At 36.1% G+C, this 16,165-nt stretch overlaps 1 protein-coding gene across 4 annotated transcripts in view; it reads left to right on the forward strand.

The window, feature by feature from the left end:
* LOC138693276 (zinc finger protein 98-like) overlaps window positions 1-16,165 on the forward strand; it is a 59,593-nt gene that overhangs the window by 15,001 nt on the left and 28,427 nt on the right. For 2 of the 4 annotated variants that reach the window (XM_069817130.1, XM_069817128.1), the window contains exons 3-4: window positions 2,399-2,530; window positions 5,157-5,294. In XM_069817130.1, coding sequence (XP_069673231.1) covers window positions 2,399-2,530; window positions 5,157-5,294 — 270 coding nt within the window. Of the gene's footprint in view, window positions 1-2,398; window positions 2,531-5,156; window positions 5,295-7,394; window positions 9,289-16,165 lie in introns of those variants that run through there. The other 2 variants (XM_069817131.1, XM_069817129.1) reach the window with 2 other exon arrangements.

Consider the following 16,165-nt stretch of genomic DNA (forward strand, 5'->3'; position numbering starts at 1 on the left):
CAGACTCAAGTTTAGATGATTTACAAGAACTTATAGAATTTTAAGTATTATATCTATGACATTATGATCTGAAATGTTTACCTTAACAACTTTAGTAAAAATTACATACCGGTAACCAGACATACTTGTAACAACGTTATATAAACATGCAGGTCCCCAAATGAAACTCTTATTTACAAAATAACAATTTACAGGACGCAACACATTTAAAAAATCTGTAGTGAAACCAGAATTTACGTTGATATCCAAATTAAAATCACCACAAACAATGATATTTACATTATAAAGACTTAAAGCAATAAGCATCCATTCAAATAGATCTAAAAATTTATTTTTGTTTCCTTTGGGGTTATGATGCAAAGTTACTAAAATTATTTTAAAAGCAGTTAAAATAACAGCTGTGGACTCAATATGTTCTGCCAGACAATACATATAAATATTTATAATTTCAAAACTCACACAGTTCTTGAGAAATATGGCGACACCATCATGGACACTTTCTTTACAATGAAAGGAAGCACACACGTAACCATCTCATTTCACTAGATCTTAGTTGATGTCAGTTAACCAATGTTCTGTTACACAAAGTGCTAAGTAGTTTTTGTCATGAAGAATGACATCGAGTTCATTAAGTTCATTAGACAATGATTTTAAACACAGTACAATGAAAGGAAGCGCATACGTGACCATCTAATTTCACTGGATCATAATTGATGTCAGTTAACCAATGTTCTGTTACACAAAATGCTAAATATTTTTCATGTAGAGTGTTAGTTGTAAGGCCGGAGGGAAAAAGACCTTTGGGGAGGCCGAGACGTAGATGAGAAGATAATATAAAAATGGATTTGAGGGAGGTGGGATATGATGGTAGAAACCGGATTAATCTTGCTCAGGATAGGGACCAATGGCGGGCTAATGTGAGGGCGGCAATGAACTTCTGGGTTACTTAAAAGCCATTTGTAAGTTTTTCTCATGAAGAATGACCTCGAGTTAATTAAGTTTATTAGATAACGATTGAACATTTGTATATAAGATATTGAAAATATCACCTGTTTCACTGTCATTCAATTTGAGATCTCTTGCCAAGGAGGTAGATGGAAAAAACGCCTAACACAGGCGTTCTTAAGGTGCAGTTCCTATGAAGTTTTTCCTGAAAGCTACATAGATTTGTATAATACGGGTATATGTTTCTGTAGGTATGTTAACAGAAAACCACAATTTCAAGCCACAACACAGTTTCTGTGCACTCAATGTGGGTTTCTGGCGTCTTGTCCGCCCAATCGAGTTATGTGGCTATAAAAGGAAAAGTTGGGACAGTATCGGATGAAGTTCCTGGGTAGCTCAGTTGGTAAGAACGTTGATGCGTTCAACCAAAGATCCCGGGATCGATACCCGGCCCAGAAACATTTTTTCCCTTCAAATTATTGAAGCAATATGTACTATGAAAGCCATTAATCTCACTATTAGATACAGATGGTTCAAACACTTATGCTGGGAAGGAACAAAATCAATACACTTCCCTAATAAAGCCAGATGCTGGTTAGGAATATTAACTTTAGCTCGAAGTTCACTTATAATATGATCCTTTCGTGATAATAAATATTAAATCATACCAACTTCTGTTTTATTGTACTGTCAGCCACTTCACTCAAAGCATCACACAAGTTGTCTGATTCATTCTTCACAACACTAATGCAACATTTAACTGTTATCGCCTAATATTTCTACATTAGTGATTAATTTCGCAAGCTAAGTCAGTCGGAATATGCTGTATAGTTTTACTTGGTTATTTAACGACGCTGTATCAACTACGAGGTTATTGAGTTTTGATGGGATTGGTGATAGCGAGATGATATTTGGCGAGGTGAGGCCGAGGATTCGCCATACATTGCCTAACATTTGTCTTATGGTTGGGGAAAACCTCGGAGAAAAACCCACCCAGGTAAACAGCCCAAGCGGGAATCGAACCTGCGCTGGAATGCAACTCCGGATTGGCAGGCAAGCGCCTTAGCCGACTGAGCTACGCAGGTGGCCGAATGCGCTATATAAATTTACTATTGGAGTAGTGCTGAGTGCCAAAATAAAATATCCAAATTGAATAATAAAACATTACAGTCACTGTATAGAAATCATTGTATAATGTGAATTGGATGCTATTACAGATTTGGCTGTACTTTATTCATTCTCACAAATGAAGTGTTACATTTTCTTCTACAGATACTGCTTTTAAAATCTTTTATCCATTTTTTTCTACAGTTATTTCCATAATTTCTCTCCTGTGCTGCAAGTAGTATTGAAGCACTGGCATGCACACCCAAAGTGCAAACTGTAACACTTGTGATCAGCTTCTGTCACATTGTAATATATTAATCATTGTTAATGTCTCTATGTTTTGCAGGAAGGGAATTATCAACACGTGACTAGGATAAAGGCGGAATACTTGGAGAATAGCTACAAACACACATCAGAGATAAAATATGAAGAAATTTTATTGGCGAATAATTTCCCCGTAGTGAAGTTTGAAGCCGAGGTGAGTGGAGCTCACTGGGTGTGCTGGCTCCTCTTTCCAGTGTTTAACTTGTATTCTGTTCATCACAAACATTTTCTCTCTACAACTATGGTGACAGCGAATTTTGGATTGCAGTGGGATCAATAAAACTATCTGCATGCTATTTATTACTTATTTCTTTTTTCAGAATATCCTAAATTTAAACTGCGATATGGCTTTTAATTTAAATTTACAGCACTCTTGTGCATGCTCCATCTCTGATCATCTCCTTGTCAATGTTCTGGAGCTACTGCAAAACATGCAGCAGCAATACAGTCTTTCATGTCTTAAAATGTATTTAGGGTCTTGCCAATAAGGCGTTATTATCCATCATACAGATACCACATAATTGGACCAATTGTCAGTAGTAGATCATCCAACAATATATGTAAAGTATGCCAGAAGAAACTGCTGTACTTTCGACTTTCAAATCTAATGTGAATACTATGTATGTTAGATGGGGGTGAGCCAGATATTGTTTTTATGTTTACTCTTCCCGGTGACATACAAATAGCCAGTAAACTACTCCCCATTTCAGTTTGGTTGAGAGGCTTTCCCCTCTACTCACATTCTCTACCGTCAGTAAAGGGGAAGGTGCTACAGTCCGTCGTAAAAACGTTCGACTAATTGACTTACAACACAAAGTGTCAAAATCTATATTTCGAAAGTCTATACCAAGAAATCAATTCTATTTTTATTACTTTCTATATCAATAATTTGCATATTAAATATATTTAATGAGTTCAATATACGACAGTTACTTGTAACGTAAGAAGAAATAAATACTAAAACAGGCGTACAACTGACATACTAAATTTAAGTATTTCGATCTTAATAAGCATAGGTCTACTGAATCTGTAGTAATGCGTTTCTACGTTCAGCTACACAAATTATAGTACTATGCAGTGAATTTAAGTGGAATTATGAATAATAACATTATAATACAAAGCCTGTATTATGACATGCATTATAATAAAATTAGAACTAGAAATATTTTTATAGACTTTCATAATCGGTTTTGTGCGGAAATCAAGAATTAATTTAAATTAACATACCTCGAGAATTTTGGTAGGTTGTTATCACTATTATCTTCATCACCGTTCACCGCAGCTAATATTTTGTGTAAAGTTTGCAGTTCTTGACGAAAAAAGAATTGGTGAACTTTAGATCTTATTGCTGATTTTGTGAATTCGTCGTATTTTTCTAATAGTCGAACAGTTTTGCGAAATTTCACCGGACTTTTAAATTTATTGTCATTCATCTTTGCCTCTCTTCTGAAGCGATAAACACTTGCTTTTGCCACTCCCGTCATCTCAGCCACGTTTTCTAAACTGTAAGTTGGATTTTCAGCACATAACGTTTGAAATAAATTCAACACACATCTCTTCTGACTACTTCGCATTGGTTTGCCTTTTTTATGTTTTATAACACTGCTGGAAGCCATAATGTTCGTTAAATAATTTACAAAGTACGAAAAAATACGGTCCTAAGTCTAAATAAAAAAAACTATGTACTTATATAACAAATTAACACTACACTATGTACACTATTTCCTATACCGATATTCACAAAACACTACGAAGTAAACTGTAACGACGAAACAAATCTCAAACCACTCAGGGCAAAAGATAAATGTTTTCTCCACCGCTAGTTGCTACACTCCGACATACACACTGGGACAATCTGCACTGTGTCGCTCCCCAACATTCAAACCAACATTCGTTAATTTTATTAGTAGCCAGTTGAAAATATTATAACAATGACACTAAAATATACTGAAACAAGTCATTGTCAAACATCTGTATGGCTGCATTTTATATCCCCTAGTGTACTTTATTAAATATTTTATTTTGTTCTGTGTACAGCGTAGGGGGTGCAGGTATAAGAAGTAACAGCTACTGCTCGGTCGCTAACGGTATCTGGGGAATAGGGAGGGGGAAAAGAATGTCTTTGCGCCCTCTCAACTTGCAAGAAATGCCGTTTAGTCAGTTGTTATTAGGCATTGGTAACCCAAAAATGACAATACAATACCTATTGGTTTCTCATTTGAAATTGAATTTGATTTTCATGTCAGGGAGGTTACCTGGTTGAGGTTTTTTCCGGGGTTTTCCCTCAACCCAATACGAGAAAATGCTGGGTAACTTTCGGTGCTGGACCCCGGACTCATTTCACCGGCATTATCACCTTCAGACGCTAAATAACTTAGATGTTGATACAGCGTCATAAAATAACCCAGTAAAATAAAAATAAATTCATGTCAGGAATGTTTTTTATGCAAGACATTTTTCATTACGTTCATCAGACGTCCCCTTCGATATAATAATTTAATTTCTATTTGTCGTAATTTCTATTTGTCATTTTGTGTCTACTAAACACAATTAAAACGTTATCACAAGTCAGACATTTAAGTGAGCTCCTCGACATATGGTCACAGGCTTCTCAATAACAATTTGCAGCTGTTATGCTCTTCTGTCTTCGCTTTTGTAGAATTTGTCGCACATTCTGTAAGTGGCTAATCATTTGCATGTAAAACCAAAGTTCAAATTATAACACTAAGTTTAAAACAGCAAATATAAAATTGTTGTTACGTAATTTCTTTTATCTCCAGGAAATGAATTCATTACCTATGTGCTCACGTCAGATCAAGACGGAATACGAGGATAATAGCTATGATCTCACATCAGAGATGAAATGTGAAGAAACTTCTGTGCCAGTTCCTTTCCCCAAGGTGAAGAATGAAACTGAGGTGAGCGAGACCAATGAGTTCTGCTGGCCCTTCTCCTAATTTTTTAATTGCATTCTGTTCTTCATAACCTTTATTCTATCACAATGCTCTTTGTCATAATTATAACAAAGCTCTTTAACATTCTGTCCCTTGTGATAGTAATCACTTATTTCTTTCTTTCTTTTTACTATTTGTTCATTATTTTATTTTGAAATAATTTAATTTTGGTACATTCTCGTGTTAATATTTGGGGCTAAGAGGGATGAAGTTACAGGAGAATGGAGAAAGTTACACAACACAGAACTGCACGCATTGTATCCTTCACCTGACATAATTAGGAACATTAAATCCAGATGTTTGAGATGGGTAGGGCATGTAGCACGTACGGGCAAATCCAGAAGTACATGTAGAGTGTTAGTTGGGACACCAGAGGGGAAAGCCGAGACGTAGATAGGAGGGTAATATTAAAATGTATTTGAGGTAGATGGGATATGATGACAGGGACTGGATCAATCTTGCTCAGGATAGGGGCTGATGGCGGGCTTATGTGAGGGTGGCAATGAACCTCAGCCATAAGTAAGTAAGTAACATTCTCATGTTGGAAAATAATATGGAAAATTATATACCAATAATTCATTTTGATCCACTTTGAATCCTGCGTACACTACTTTTAACACTTAAATATAAATGACATTAAATGGCAGACTTACTCGTGTCAATTATATAAGCTCGTGTGGCTTACAGCTGTTTCGGTGTTTACATGACACCATCATTAGAGCCTTCTAGATTTCGGCGTCATCTCGACATCGCTGCCTGTTGTGGGGGTGTGTTTGTGTGATGAAAAGTGGAGTCAAATAGTGTGTGTTCTGAAATTGATCTGTGAGTTGAGAATTTGATTAGGGTGTGTTTTCGTGTGTCTGTGTATTTCATATTGTTCTAATGTGTTGAGTTTTTGGTTTTTGGGTTGTATGTGTAGGATTTCCATGTCTGTATTTATGTTACTATATGTATGGTTAGCAGCATTAGTTATGTGTTCGGCATATGTATATGCATTGTGTCCTCTGGTTATTGCTTTAATGTGTTCTTTGTAGCGTGTTTGGAATGATCTGGCTGTCTGTCCAATGTAGAACTTGTTGCAACTATTGCACGTTTGTTTGTATACGCCTTGTGTGGTTGTATTTCTTTGTTTGTGTTGTTTGTGTGTTGAGATGTCTTTGTAGTGTGTTTTCTGTTCTGTATGCTATGTTGCATTTCTGTTTTCTGAATGAGGATGCGATCTTATGTATGCTTTTGTTTTCGTATGTTAGTGTGATGTATTTCTTGTGGTCTTGTGTTTGTGTTGTGTTTTGTGTGTTTTTGTGTTTGTTAAGTTTTTGTTTTGTCTTCTTTATGATGTTGTCTATTATGTTTGGATTGTAACCATTTTCTTGTACTATGTATTTGATTGTGTTCAATTCTTCATTGTAGTGTTGTTGGCTCATGGGTATGTTGAGTAATCTGTGTACCACTGTCCTGAATGCAGCATGTTTGTGTTGTATGGGGTGATTAGATGTGTTGTGTATGTATGTGGTGTTGGTGGTTGGTTTTCTGTATATTTTGAAGGTGTGTTTGTTATCAACTTTTGTTATGGTGATGTCTAGGAAATTTATGGAGTTATTGTTTTCAAGTTCCAGTGTGTATTGAAGTTTTGGGTGGATTTTGTTTATGTATTGGTGTAGTTTGTGTATTTGTCGTTTGTTTCCTTTGTATATTATGAGTATGTCGTCTACGTGTCTGTGCCAGTATATTATGTTGTCTGCATATTTGTTATGGTCGTTGTTGAGTACGTATGTTTGTTCTATGTTGTGTAAAAATATCTCTGCTAGTATGCTAGATATGGGTGATCCCATTGGAAATCCTTCTGTTTGGGTGTAGTATTTTTTGTTGTGTGTGAAATAGTTTTGCTTTACTATTAGGGCATTCGATAAGTAATGGCAACAATGCTGTAAATCAGTGCTTCTAGCAGTGACCATCAAAATCTTGTACTATGTAATAGAGCAGCGATTGTTTCACAAATTTGCTATGTTGAAGGTCTCAAAGTACCCATATTTTGTAAATACAGTGGCAATTTCTGATTTGTAGTAAACAATACAGCTGAACAAAGGTGCTTCATAAAAATCCAAGTTGCAAGGGAAAAACATCCAACTCAGTGCTTTAGAGCATTACAAGAAGCCTATGAGTGAGAAATCCTACCATATTGAACTATTGCAAGTTGGATGGATGAAAGCACTCACTTTCAGTCAAGAGTTGACATCCAAAAAACTTCAGGTCGATCAGTGCGAGAGATATCCAGAAATATTGCTGCTGATGGAGTCCGCCATCTTCCAAGAATTTGGTAACGCATTGTTGACTGACAGAAGACTATTTGAAATATGTAGTCTTAAGGAAGTTCCAGAGGAAATCGGTTCGCTTTGTGCAAGTCAGGGGATAGTAACATGTAGTAGAGGCGTTGATCTGTGTTAAATCGGTGAATAAGTGTGCGTAATAGTGAAATGGAGAGGAGTACAGTGAAACAAGACATAATGGAAATGAAGAGCATGGCAGAGCTAAGGAAGAAGATGGAAGAAATTCAACTGGAAAACAAAATTCTGAAAAGCAAATGGGATCAATTTGAGGAGGAAAAGAGGAGAAAAAACTTGTTATTTTTCGGGATAGAAAATAAGATAGAGAACAGAGTATCGATACATATGAGAAGATATTAGGAATGTGTTGGGAGTGTTTTGGTATTGACGTGAGGGATAGATAAGTACAGGAAGCATTTAGAGTAGAACAGAAGCAAATGCAAAATTCAGAAAAATGTAGGTAAGTATAAGTAAAATTTAAGAGCTTTGTTACGAAGGAGAGGATTATGAAGAATAGAAGAATGCTAGGGAACAGAACGATCAGAATAAATAATGACTGAAGCTACGAAGTGAGAAGTAATAGTATTTTTGGTATAATAATGGGTGAGGAGTAAAGTAGTGGAAGAATTGATGAGAGACAAGAAAAGACTAGTGGAAGAATTGCAGTAATAAATTAAAAATAAGTAACGACCTAAATGACTTGTACGAGAGGCATTGTAAAATGGGGAGACGGCACTGTACTAATAATATGAAGTGCCACCTCATCAAAAGGGATATTGCTTAAAGACAAATTCATTCATTCATTCATTCATTCATTCATTCATTCATTCATTCATTCATTCATTCATTCATTCATCCATCCATCCATCCATCCATCCATCCATCCATCCATCCATCCATCCATCCATCCATCCATCCATCCATCCATCCATCCATCCATCCATCCATCCATCCATCCATCCATCCATCCATCCATCCACTCACCCACCCATCCATATTTGAAGTATGTAATGTCAAAATTAACCTAAATAAATTTAGTGTGAAACAGTAATTATTATGTTACCATTATTTTTCTAATGCCTAGTATATTGGAATTAAGAAGCCAATGAATTAAAAATTAATTTACAGTACTCTGCCTGTTGCCGGCAATATAATGGGATGCATAACAAAACCTTGTTTGACGCCCATATCTCGTGCTGATAAGATCAATTATGTATATTTTAAAACTTTACTGGCCCTTGCCATTAATTCCCATTTTCTTTACACAAAAAATATCATTTAGATACTTGTTAATTAAATTACAATCTTCAAATCTCTTTATCCAATTCCTGTTACTATAATAAGATTGACAGACATTTAACTTGTGATTACTTTGCTGTATTTTTATTAAATGCTGAGTATGTACTGGGTTTCTAGATAATCTTGCTGTTCGTGGTTACGTCTGGAGGCTTTTATTTTTATATAGCTATAACATGATCCGTTTCAGAAAACATAAAATACAATTGCTGTAACATCAGGACTGTTCCTATTTATTTTTCACTAATCTGTAAATGTATTCTAATAGTTTGGGATTTTGATCACATTAGAACTTAACATGTCCACCATTGTTTACATAAGATATTCATATCAAGATGCTAATAATACCTTTAACCCTAGATGAACCAAGCTTTTTTTAGTAACACGATGGACCAAGGGAGGGCTAATTAATGTCCACCATTACATTTTAGCCTTATGGTTGTATTTACAATTTTTGCGTAAGTGTCATTTCTGTATTGAGTGAATTAACTAAGAAATAATGTATATTAAGAAACAAATATTTTTTTTTTACATCTTGAAAATTGTCAAATTAAATTAATTATTGAAAGTTAATGCTTGAACAAATTCTTATGCATCATTCACATCTTCATTCAGATTCATCCACCTCATTCACACACTCACAGCGTATGTTTGTCTTTTGACTGTGTTTTCCACACACATAGAAGTTGCATTTTCCACAAACAATGGTTGTTTTTCCTAATTTATTTAGTTTTTCACTCTTGGTGCAAAACTATTTGGTACATGTATGGCATCTCCATTTCCCTAATGGCTGCTGCTAATTCTGTGTTGTTTTTGTGGTTTTCTTCTTGATGATGGCTTCCATTGACATGATGATATTGTTCTACAGTCCAATTATGTTTGCAGCACCATGTTCCACATTTGGTTTGATTAGTTGTAACTCCAGTTCCTGTAGATAAAAGCGCCGCCTGTTTGTTTTCTTGTCATTAGATCTCCAACCTGCCTTGTGTTCTTATCATCAAATCTGATGATAGTTAGAAGATCACGAAATCTGTTCCAACACATGCTGGCTATGTATACTGACCTTCCAAGCTCTTGGGACCATAAGTCATGGTAACCTAGGTTGTTGTAGTTATTTGCGCCCATCAAAATGAGAGTACCTATGAATGCGAGGGATTCAGTTGGACTTGTTTCTTAGACACTCCTTCTCTCTGCTTCCTCGTTTGTGTGTTGCAAATTTTTAGACGCAACTTCATCAGTAAACCCATCATTATCACCATTATCATAATCACAGTCCAGGTCTTGAATTTTATGAACTTCATCTTCAGTTTCACTAAGACACTCATCAAAAATATCATAACTTTCTTCCTCGTAATGCTCTGAAACTGCTTCCGATTCACTTTCCATATTATATAATTATCTGCTCATATTTCTAAATCATACCACGATCAGAGACAGAATAACACTGTTTATAAAATGAGTTTTCAATCCATACAGCAATTCCAACAATATACGAGGCGCGTCCATAAAGTAACTTTCCCACTCGTCCCACAGCTAGCAAACAATATGTTGCGCGAAGCTACTGCGTGTACGTGATAGAGTACTGTCCTGGCATGGCGCATGCTCTAGCGGAACTTCCTGAGTGCTCTCAGTAGCTTCGTTTCATTGGTTGAAGATGGACGCTCCTATTCCAGCTCCTGCCGCATGTTCAGTGCGATCAGTGATAAAGATTTGAATGCACAGGGCATAGCGCCGATTGAAATTTATCGTCAGCTGTGCCAGGTCTATGGGCCCAAGATCATGGGCAAGCAGATGGTGCATTGCTCCACAAGGTCGTCTGTGATGATGGTTGGCCTCCCACTGCGCTCCTCGTCCTGCACATTTTGGCGTCCTGCTGAAAATTGTCTACAGCAGCGATGCACCGTCTTCTTGCTCATGAGCTGGCACAGCTGACAATAAATTTCAATCGGCGCTATGCCCAGTGCACTCAAAAACTTTATCACTGATCGCACTTCACACGCAACGGGAGCTGGAATAGGAGCGTCCATCTTCAACTAATGAAACGAAGCTACTGAGAGCACTCGGGAAGTTGCGCTAGCGCAAGCGCCATGCCAGGAGATTACTCTATCACGTACACGCAGTCGCTTCGCGCAACATATGGTTTGCTAGCTGTGGGACGAGTAGGAATGTTACTTCATGGATGCACCTCGTAATATAATGTTGGTTTCCAAATAAGTCCATTGTTACAACATATGTTTGGAGTTACGAATAATAAGTTCATTGTCGTAACATAGTCCCGCGCCGTGGCGTCGTGGTCTAAGGCATCCTGCCTAGGACTCGCGTTACAGAATGCGCGCTACTTCGAGTTCTCATGGGGGAAGAAATTTTCTCATCAAATTTCGGCCAGTGTATGGACCGGTGCCCGCCCAGCATCGTGATGCACTTGGGGAGCTACGATAAGTAGCTAAAATCCGGTTCCTCAAACCAGCTATAATGGCTGAGAGGATCATCGTGCTAACCACAAGATACCTCCGTTCTGGTTGGATAATCGTGCACCTCTGCTTCGGCATGTGGACGCGAGGCCAGCAGCCAGCTGGTCGGTCTTTGCTCTTCATGGGCTGTAGTGGCATGGATTTACATTTTTTTTGTAACATGTATTTATAATTTCGAATAAAAAAAATTGTTACAAGTTGGACCAAGGGAGGGTTATTTTGTGACCTCTTCGAAATTTGGTCCATATAATTCGGTTTTCAACCAAAAACACTTTATTTTCTTTATTGAATCATTAACTTTATACTATTTCTGACACAAAATGAGAACACCATGGTCTGAACATGTTCTATACTATAATAGCAATAGTTCTAAAAAAGTGTGGCCATAAATTGACCCTCCCTTGGTCCATCTAGGGTTAATGTGTGGTCCGGACATTTCAGGGTAATTGTTTAGAAAGTCGAGTCAATCTTCAAGTTGAGATTACATTGGCCAACAAATCTTTTCGAAATGTCAGTTGCATGAGATTTTTTTTACTGATTTTTTTGACGTGCTGATTTCAGATCTGAAAACCGTTTTTTTCTCCATGCTCTAGTTTTCATGCAATTCGAACTTTTGCATTCTAGCCGTTTATGTTTATATTATCGACAGGTAATAAGGTAATATTGTTTAGAAATGAATATTGTTTCCTTTGTTATTTCACATCTGATCATGGCTGCAAGGAGATGTCAATGTATAAACAACCCAGACAGTTTCTGCTAAGTACATTTGTGGATACGTCACCCTTATTCGATAAAGGAGTAAAATAACATCCTTTGTGAGGAGCGCTTATAAAGTGTACTTCTGACTTACTATTGGGGACTAAGACAAGAAATGGGCCCCACAAAGAGTACTGACAAGAAAACAGACACAACATCTTATATCCCAGTATCCCCTCAGCAATTCGACCTACTGTGCATTATGATGAGCTACCAGTTCCAGCTGTTAAAGGATTTACTACATCTGAAGATGAGGATAAAAATTCGGAGACAAGTGATGAGACTGAAGGCATAACACAGGACGAATATTCTTCTAGTATTGAAGAGACCTTAACTACTCAGAAGTTTAACCAGCCTGAGCTGAATGCCCTTGTGCATGATTTGGATCTCTCCAAACATGCAGCTCAAACATTAGCCTCTATATTGCAAGAAAAAGGATTACTGAGCCCAACACAAAAGTTTCATACTTCCGAAAACGGGAGGAGGCTTTTCTTTCATATTTGAGTCATTCCACGTCAAATCGCACAAATTTAGCCTGGAATTGACTTTCATGTCTCCGATTTACATAAAACAAATTTTACACATTCTATGGATTGAAAAAATAAATACGGGTTTTATTATTGTTGTCTATATCGATTATTGTAATAGATATGTGTTATCAAAGATTCTGAAATAGGTCGCGCATCATTATTGTTAAACGTGATTATCTCCACTAATAATCATCACAGAGATTTGCTCTTTGTCTCAATTTGAAGGTGACAGTACACACTTTATTCTTCGCATAATAATATAGAAATATAAGTTTGTTAACTTTGTTTTAAAAAGCATTTAAATGTATAAAAATATGTTTTAATGGCAGCGACTTACTTCAAAATTACAGAAAAAAATCCTTCAATACCTTGAAATTATTTTAACCGCCCTTAAAAAAATCAGAACTCTACTTCGAGCCGTTCAAGAATAATTAAATGACTCACGAAGCTGCGCGTCTTGAGGTAGCAGGCTGCATAAGTACTATTGCAAGATGATGTGCAGGTGCGGCTCCGGATGAGAGTCGTATGACCACTTTACACTGTTCCACGGTCAGAATATCACTCTTTTACGTAATTTACATAACACAGTACTGTATTTAAATATTGTTTTTGTAAAATATACACTTGTGAAAATAGCTACAGTTTACACAACACTGGACTTTTAAAATAATCAACTACAACCAATATCAATTCTGTTTAATGTCCACCACTTTGCTCTCACCTTGAAGGGAATAGTTCTTTATCATGGCCTGAGATTTTGTCAGTGGAACAAAAGAATGAAGTTGTAACCTACCTCGCACCACTTTTGCTTGTTGGTACCTTGAGTAGAAAATATTGCTATGTTTTTTGTGTTCACTAATGGTAAAAAATTTAAAAGCAATATTAGAAATGTTTTTCTCAGCCCAATTATACAGTTTCCTTGGTGTTACAATAGGATTTGTACCAGGTTGAAGACTAGCTTTCATAGCAAGCCGCTTAACGGTATCGCCAATGCCATCACAAGGCCCTTTTGCATGTGATGTAGCAAAAAAAATGCCACTCAGCACAAATCCCAAACTCATCTTCGTGGTGACATTTATTTTTAAAGTTATTTCTTACTCGAAATCAATCTGAAACCAACGTAGTTCTATGTAAAATATAATAGATTATACGTATATTTTTTGCGTTTTTAAAGTAAGCTGTTATAAAAAAAATATTAAGTTATGTTTAAAAAGTGACCCTCTAAAACAACCCCATTCGTATTTCAACTTATACTTAAAAGAATTAATATGATAGTTCATTTCTTCCCATTTCAGATGGCACCAACAGTCAACGTCTATGCTGCATAGAATCTTAACAATGAGCATTTTCATACTGCGTCGTGGATGAATTTGTCATATAATTAAAAGAGTATAAATAGTAAAATTTTAAAGTATGATCCCAGAAAAAATTACAGACCTCTTATTTTGATCTGCACAACATATTTTAGAAGATTTAAGCAAATACTAAATGGTCACGTTTCGTATACAGGTGTTTGATTTGACATGCACACAACACAACACGATGCCTACTTCGAAAGACTTAGGGATTATTGTTAGATAAATTAAAGGAAAACTCCTAAGTGTTGAAGAGACATTATGTGCTTTTAGAACTAGAGGTTATCTGTTTATTTACGTAAAGTAACACCGCACCACTGATAATGTATTAGTCACTCTCGCTGCTGCTGTCGCAGCTGTATGCTCCGGCGCGCGGTCTCACTCAATCCGAGCCTTCCGACCCGAACACACCATCAGTAAATTATTTGCACAGCGACTTCTGATTCGAATAGAGTTCTAAAACCAACGCAGTTCTACGTAAAACATTTCAAAGAATATAATGATACTTTTTCCCCTTTTTAGAAGTAAGTCCCTTATATATGAAAACGTATTTAAAAAAATATAACCCCCTAAAAGGGGCCCATTTTATATTTTGATTGAACACTAAAAATTAGTATATAATACTGCAATTATTGCACTTTAAAATGATATCAATACGAAATATCTACGATTTATAGAATCTTCAGTATAGCCATTTTCATAATAAGTTGCATCCAAATTTACGGAAAATATAACATTTAATAAATGACTAAATAATTGTGTCAGCCCGAAAAAATTACACATGGGTTATTTAATTTCATCAGTAGAATATATAAAAAAAAATTGGAGCAAATATTAAGTTGTCATGTTTCGTAGGTGTTCGATTTGACATGGAATGACTCATTTGACAGAGAAGAATAAATTTGTTTATTGTCATAATGTCTCAGGTCTTCTACGGGAATTAGGGGTTACATTATACAGAGCAAATTTTTGGCGTTTATTTGTAGACAGTTCTAAGCGCAATCTGAAGTGTGTTCTACTATATAATGACATAGTAACAAATTTGTTATACAGCAATCAGTTTTATGACTTATGTGTTTACGTTTGTATCACTGAAGAAATTTAGACTATATTGCAATTTAATGTTTATTAATCAACTAATTTTAAGAGAGTTTATGACTATGTGTTTCAGTTCGTATTACTGGAGTAATTTGGATTATATTGCAATTTAATGTTTATTAATCTAATTTTAAGAGAGTTTATGACTGTATATTTGTATTATTGAAGAAATTTAGAATACATTGCAATGTAATCTTTATTGCCCAGCTAATTTAAAGACAGTTTAATCAAATATCTCCGCAAATACGCTATGAGATAAATGAGAAAAAATGAAAATTTAAATTTTGATATATGTCGATTGCAAAAAACCAGAGTTTTCAGAAAAAAAAACTCACTTCAGGTCTGAAATCAGCACCCGCAATTTAGTTAGTAACAGCTGTTGATAGAAATACAACAAAAAATTTTTTGGATCACTGTGAATAGACATTCTTCGCTAAATTCCCCCCCTCTCCAAAGTGGGTGGCATCTTTCTTGAGAATATACTTTCCTGAATTAGAAGTTGCACCATTGTGCTCCCCCCCCCCTCTCCGAAGTGGGTGGCATCTTTCTTGAGAATTTACTTTCTTTAGTTAGAAGTTGCGCCAGTGTGCTGTATCACCACGCCCATGTTTTCCTGTTCCAACTGTGGTGATCGATTTCTGGACAATCATATCACATAATGCCTGAACATATTGCATGCAGTAAGAGTAGAGTTTCATGTTTCAGGTAACGTTGACAAGTTGTGTATGGCATAGCTGTGTCTGCGAATATTTGTCTGGGTATCTCTTTGGGACTTGCTATTATAGAAGCAGTAACAGTAACTTCGATTTCGTGAACATGCGTACAGTCACCAGAGTGTTGAATGTTACCGGATCCATTTCCTTCCAACATGCAATACCATAACATTCATTCGTTCATTCATTCATTCATTCATTCATTCATTCATTCATTCATTCATTCATTCATTCATTCATTCATTCATTCATTCAGAGCTTTCTGTCCAAGGACAGGTCTTTCACTGCAAAC

The sequence above is a fragment of the Periplaneta americana genome, chromosome 17 (genome assembly GCF_040183065.1).
Source record: "Periplaneta americana isolate PAMFEO1 chromosome 17, P.americana_PAMFEO1_priV1, whole genome shotgun sequence".
Taxonomy (NCBI): domain Eukaryota; kingdom Metazoa; phylum Arthropoda; class Insecta; order Blattodea; family Blattidae; genus Periplaneta; species Periplaneta americana.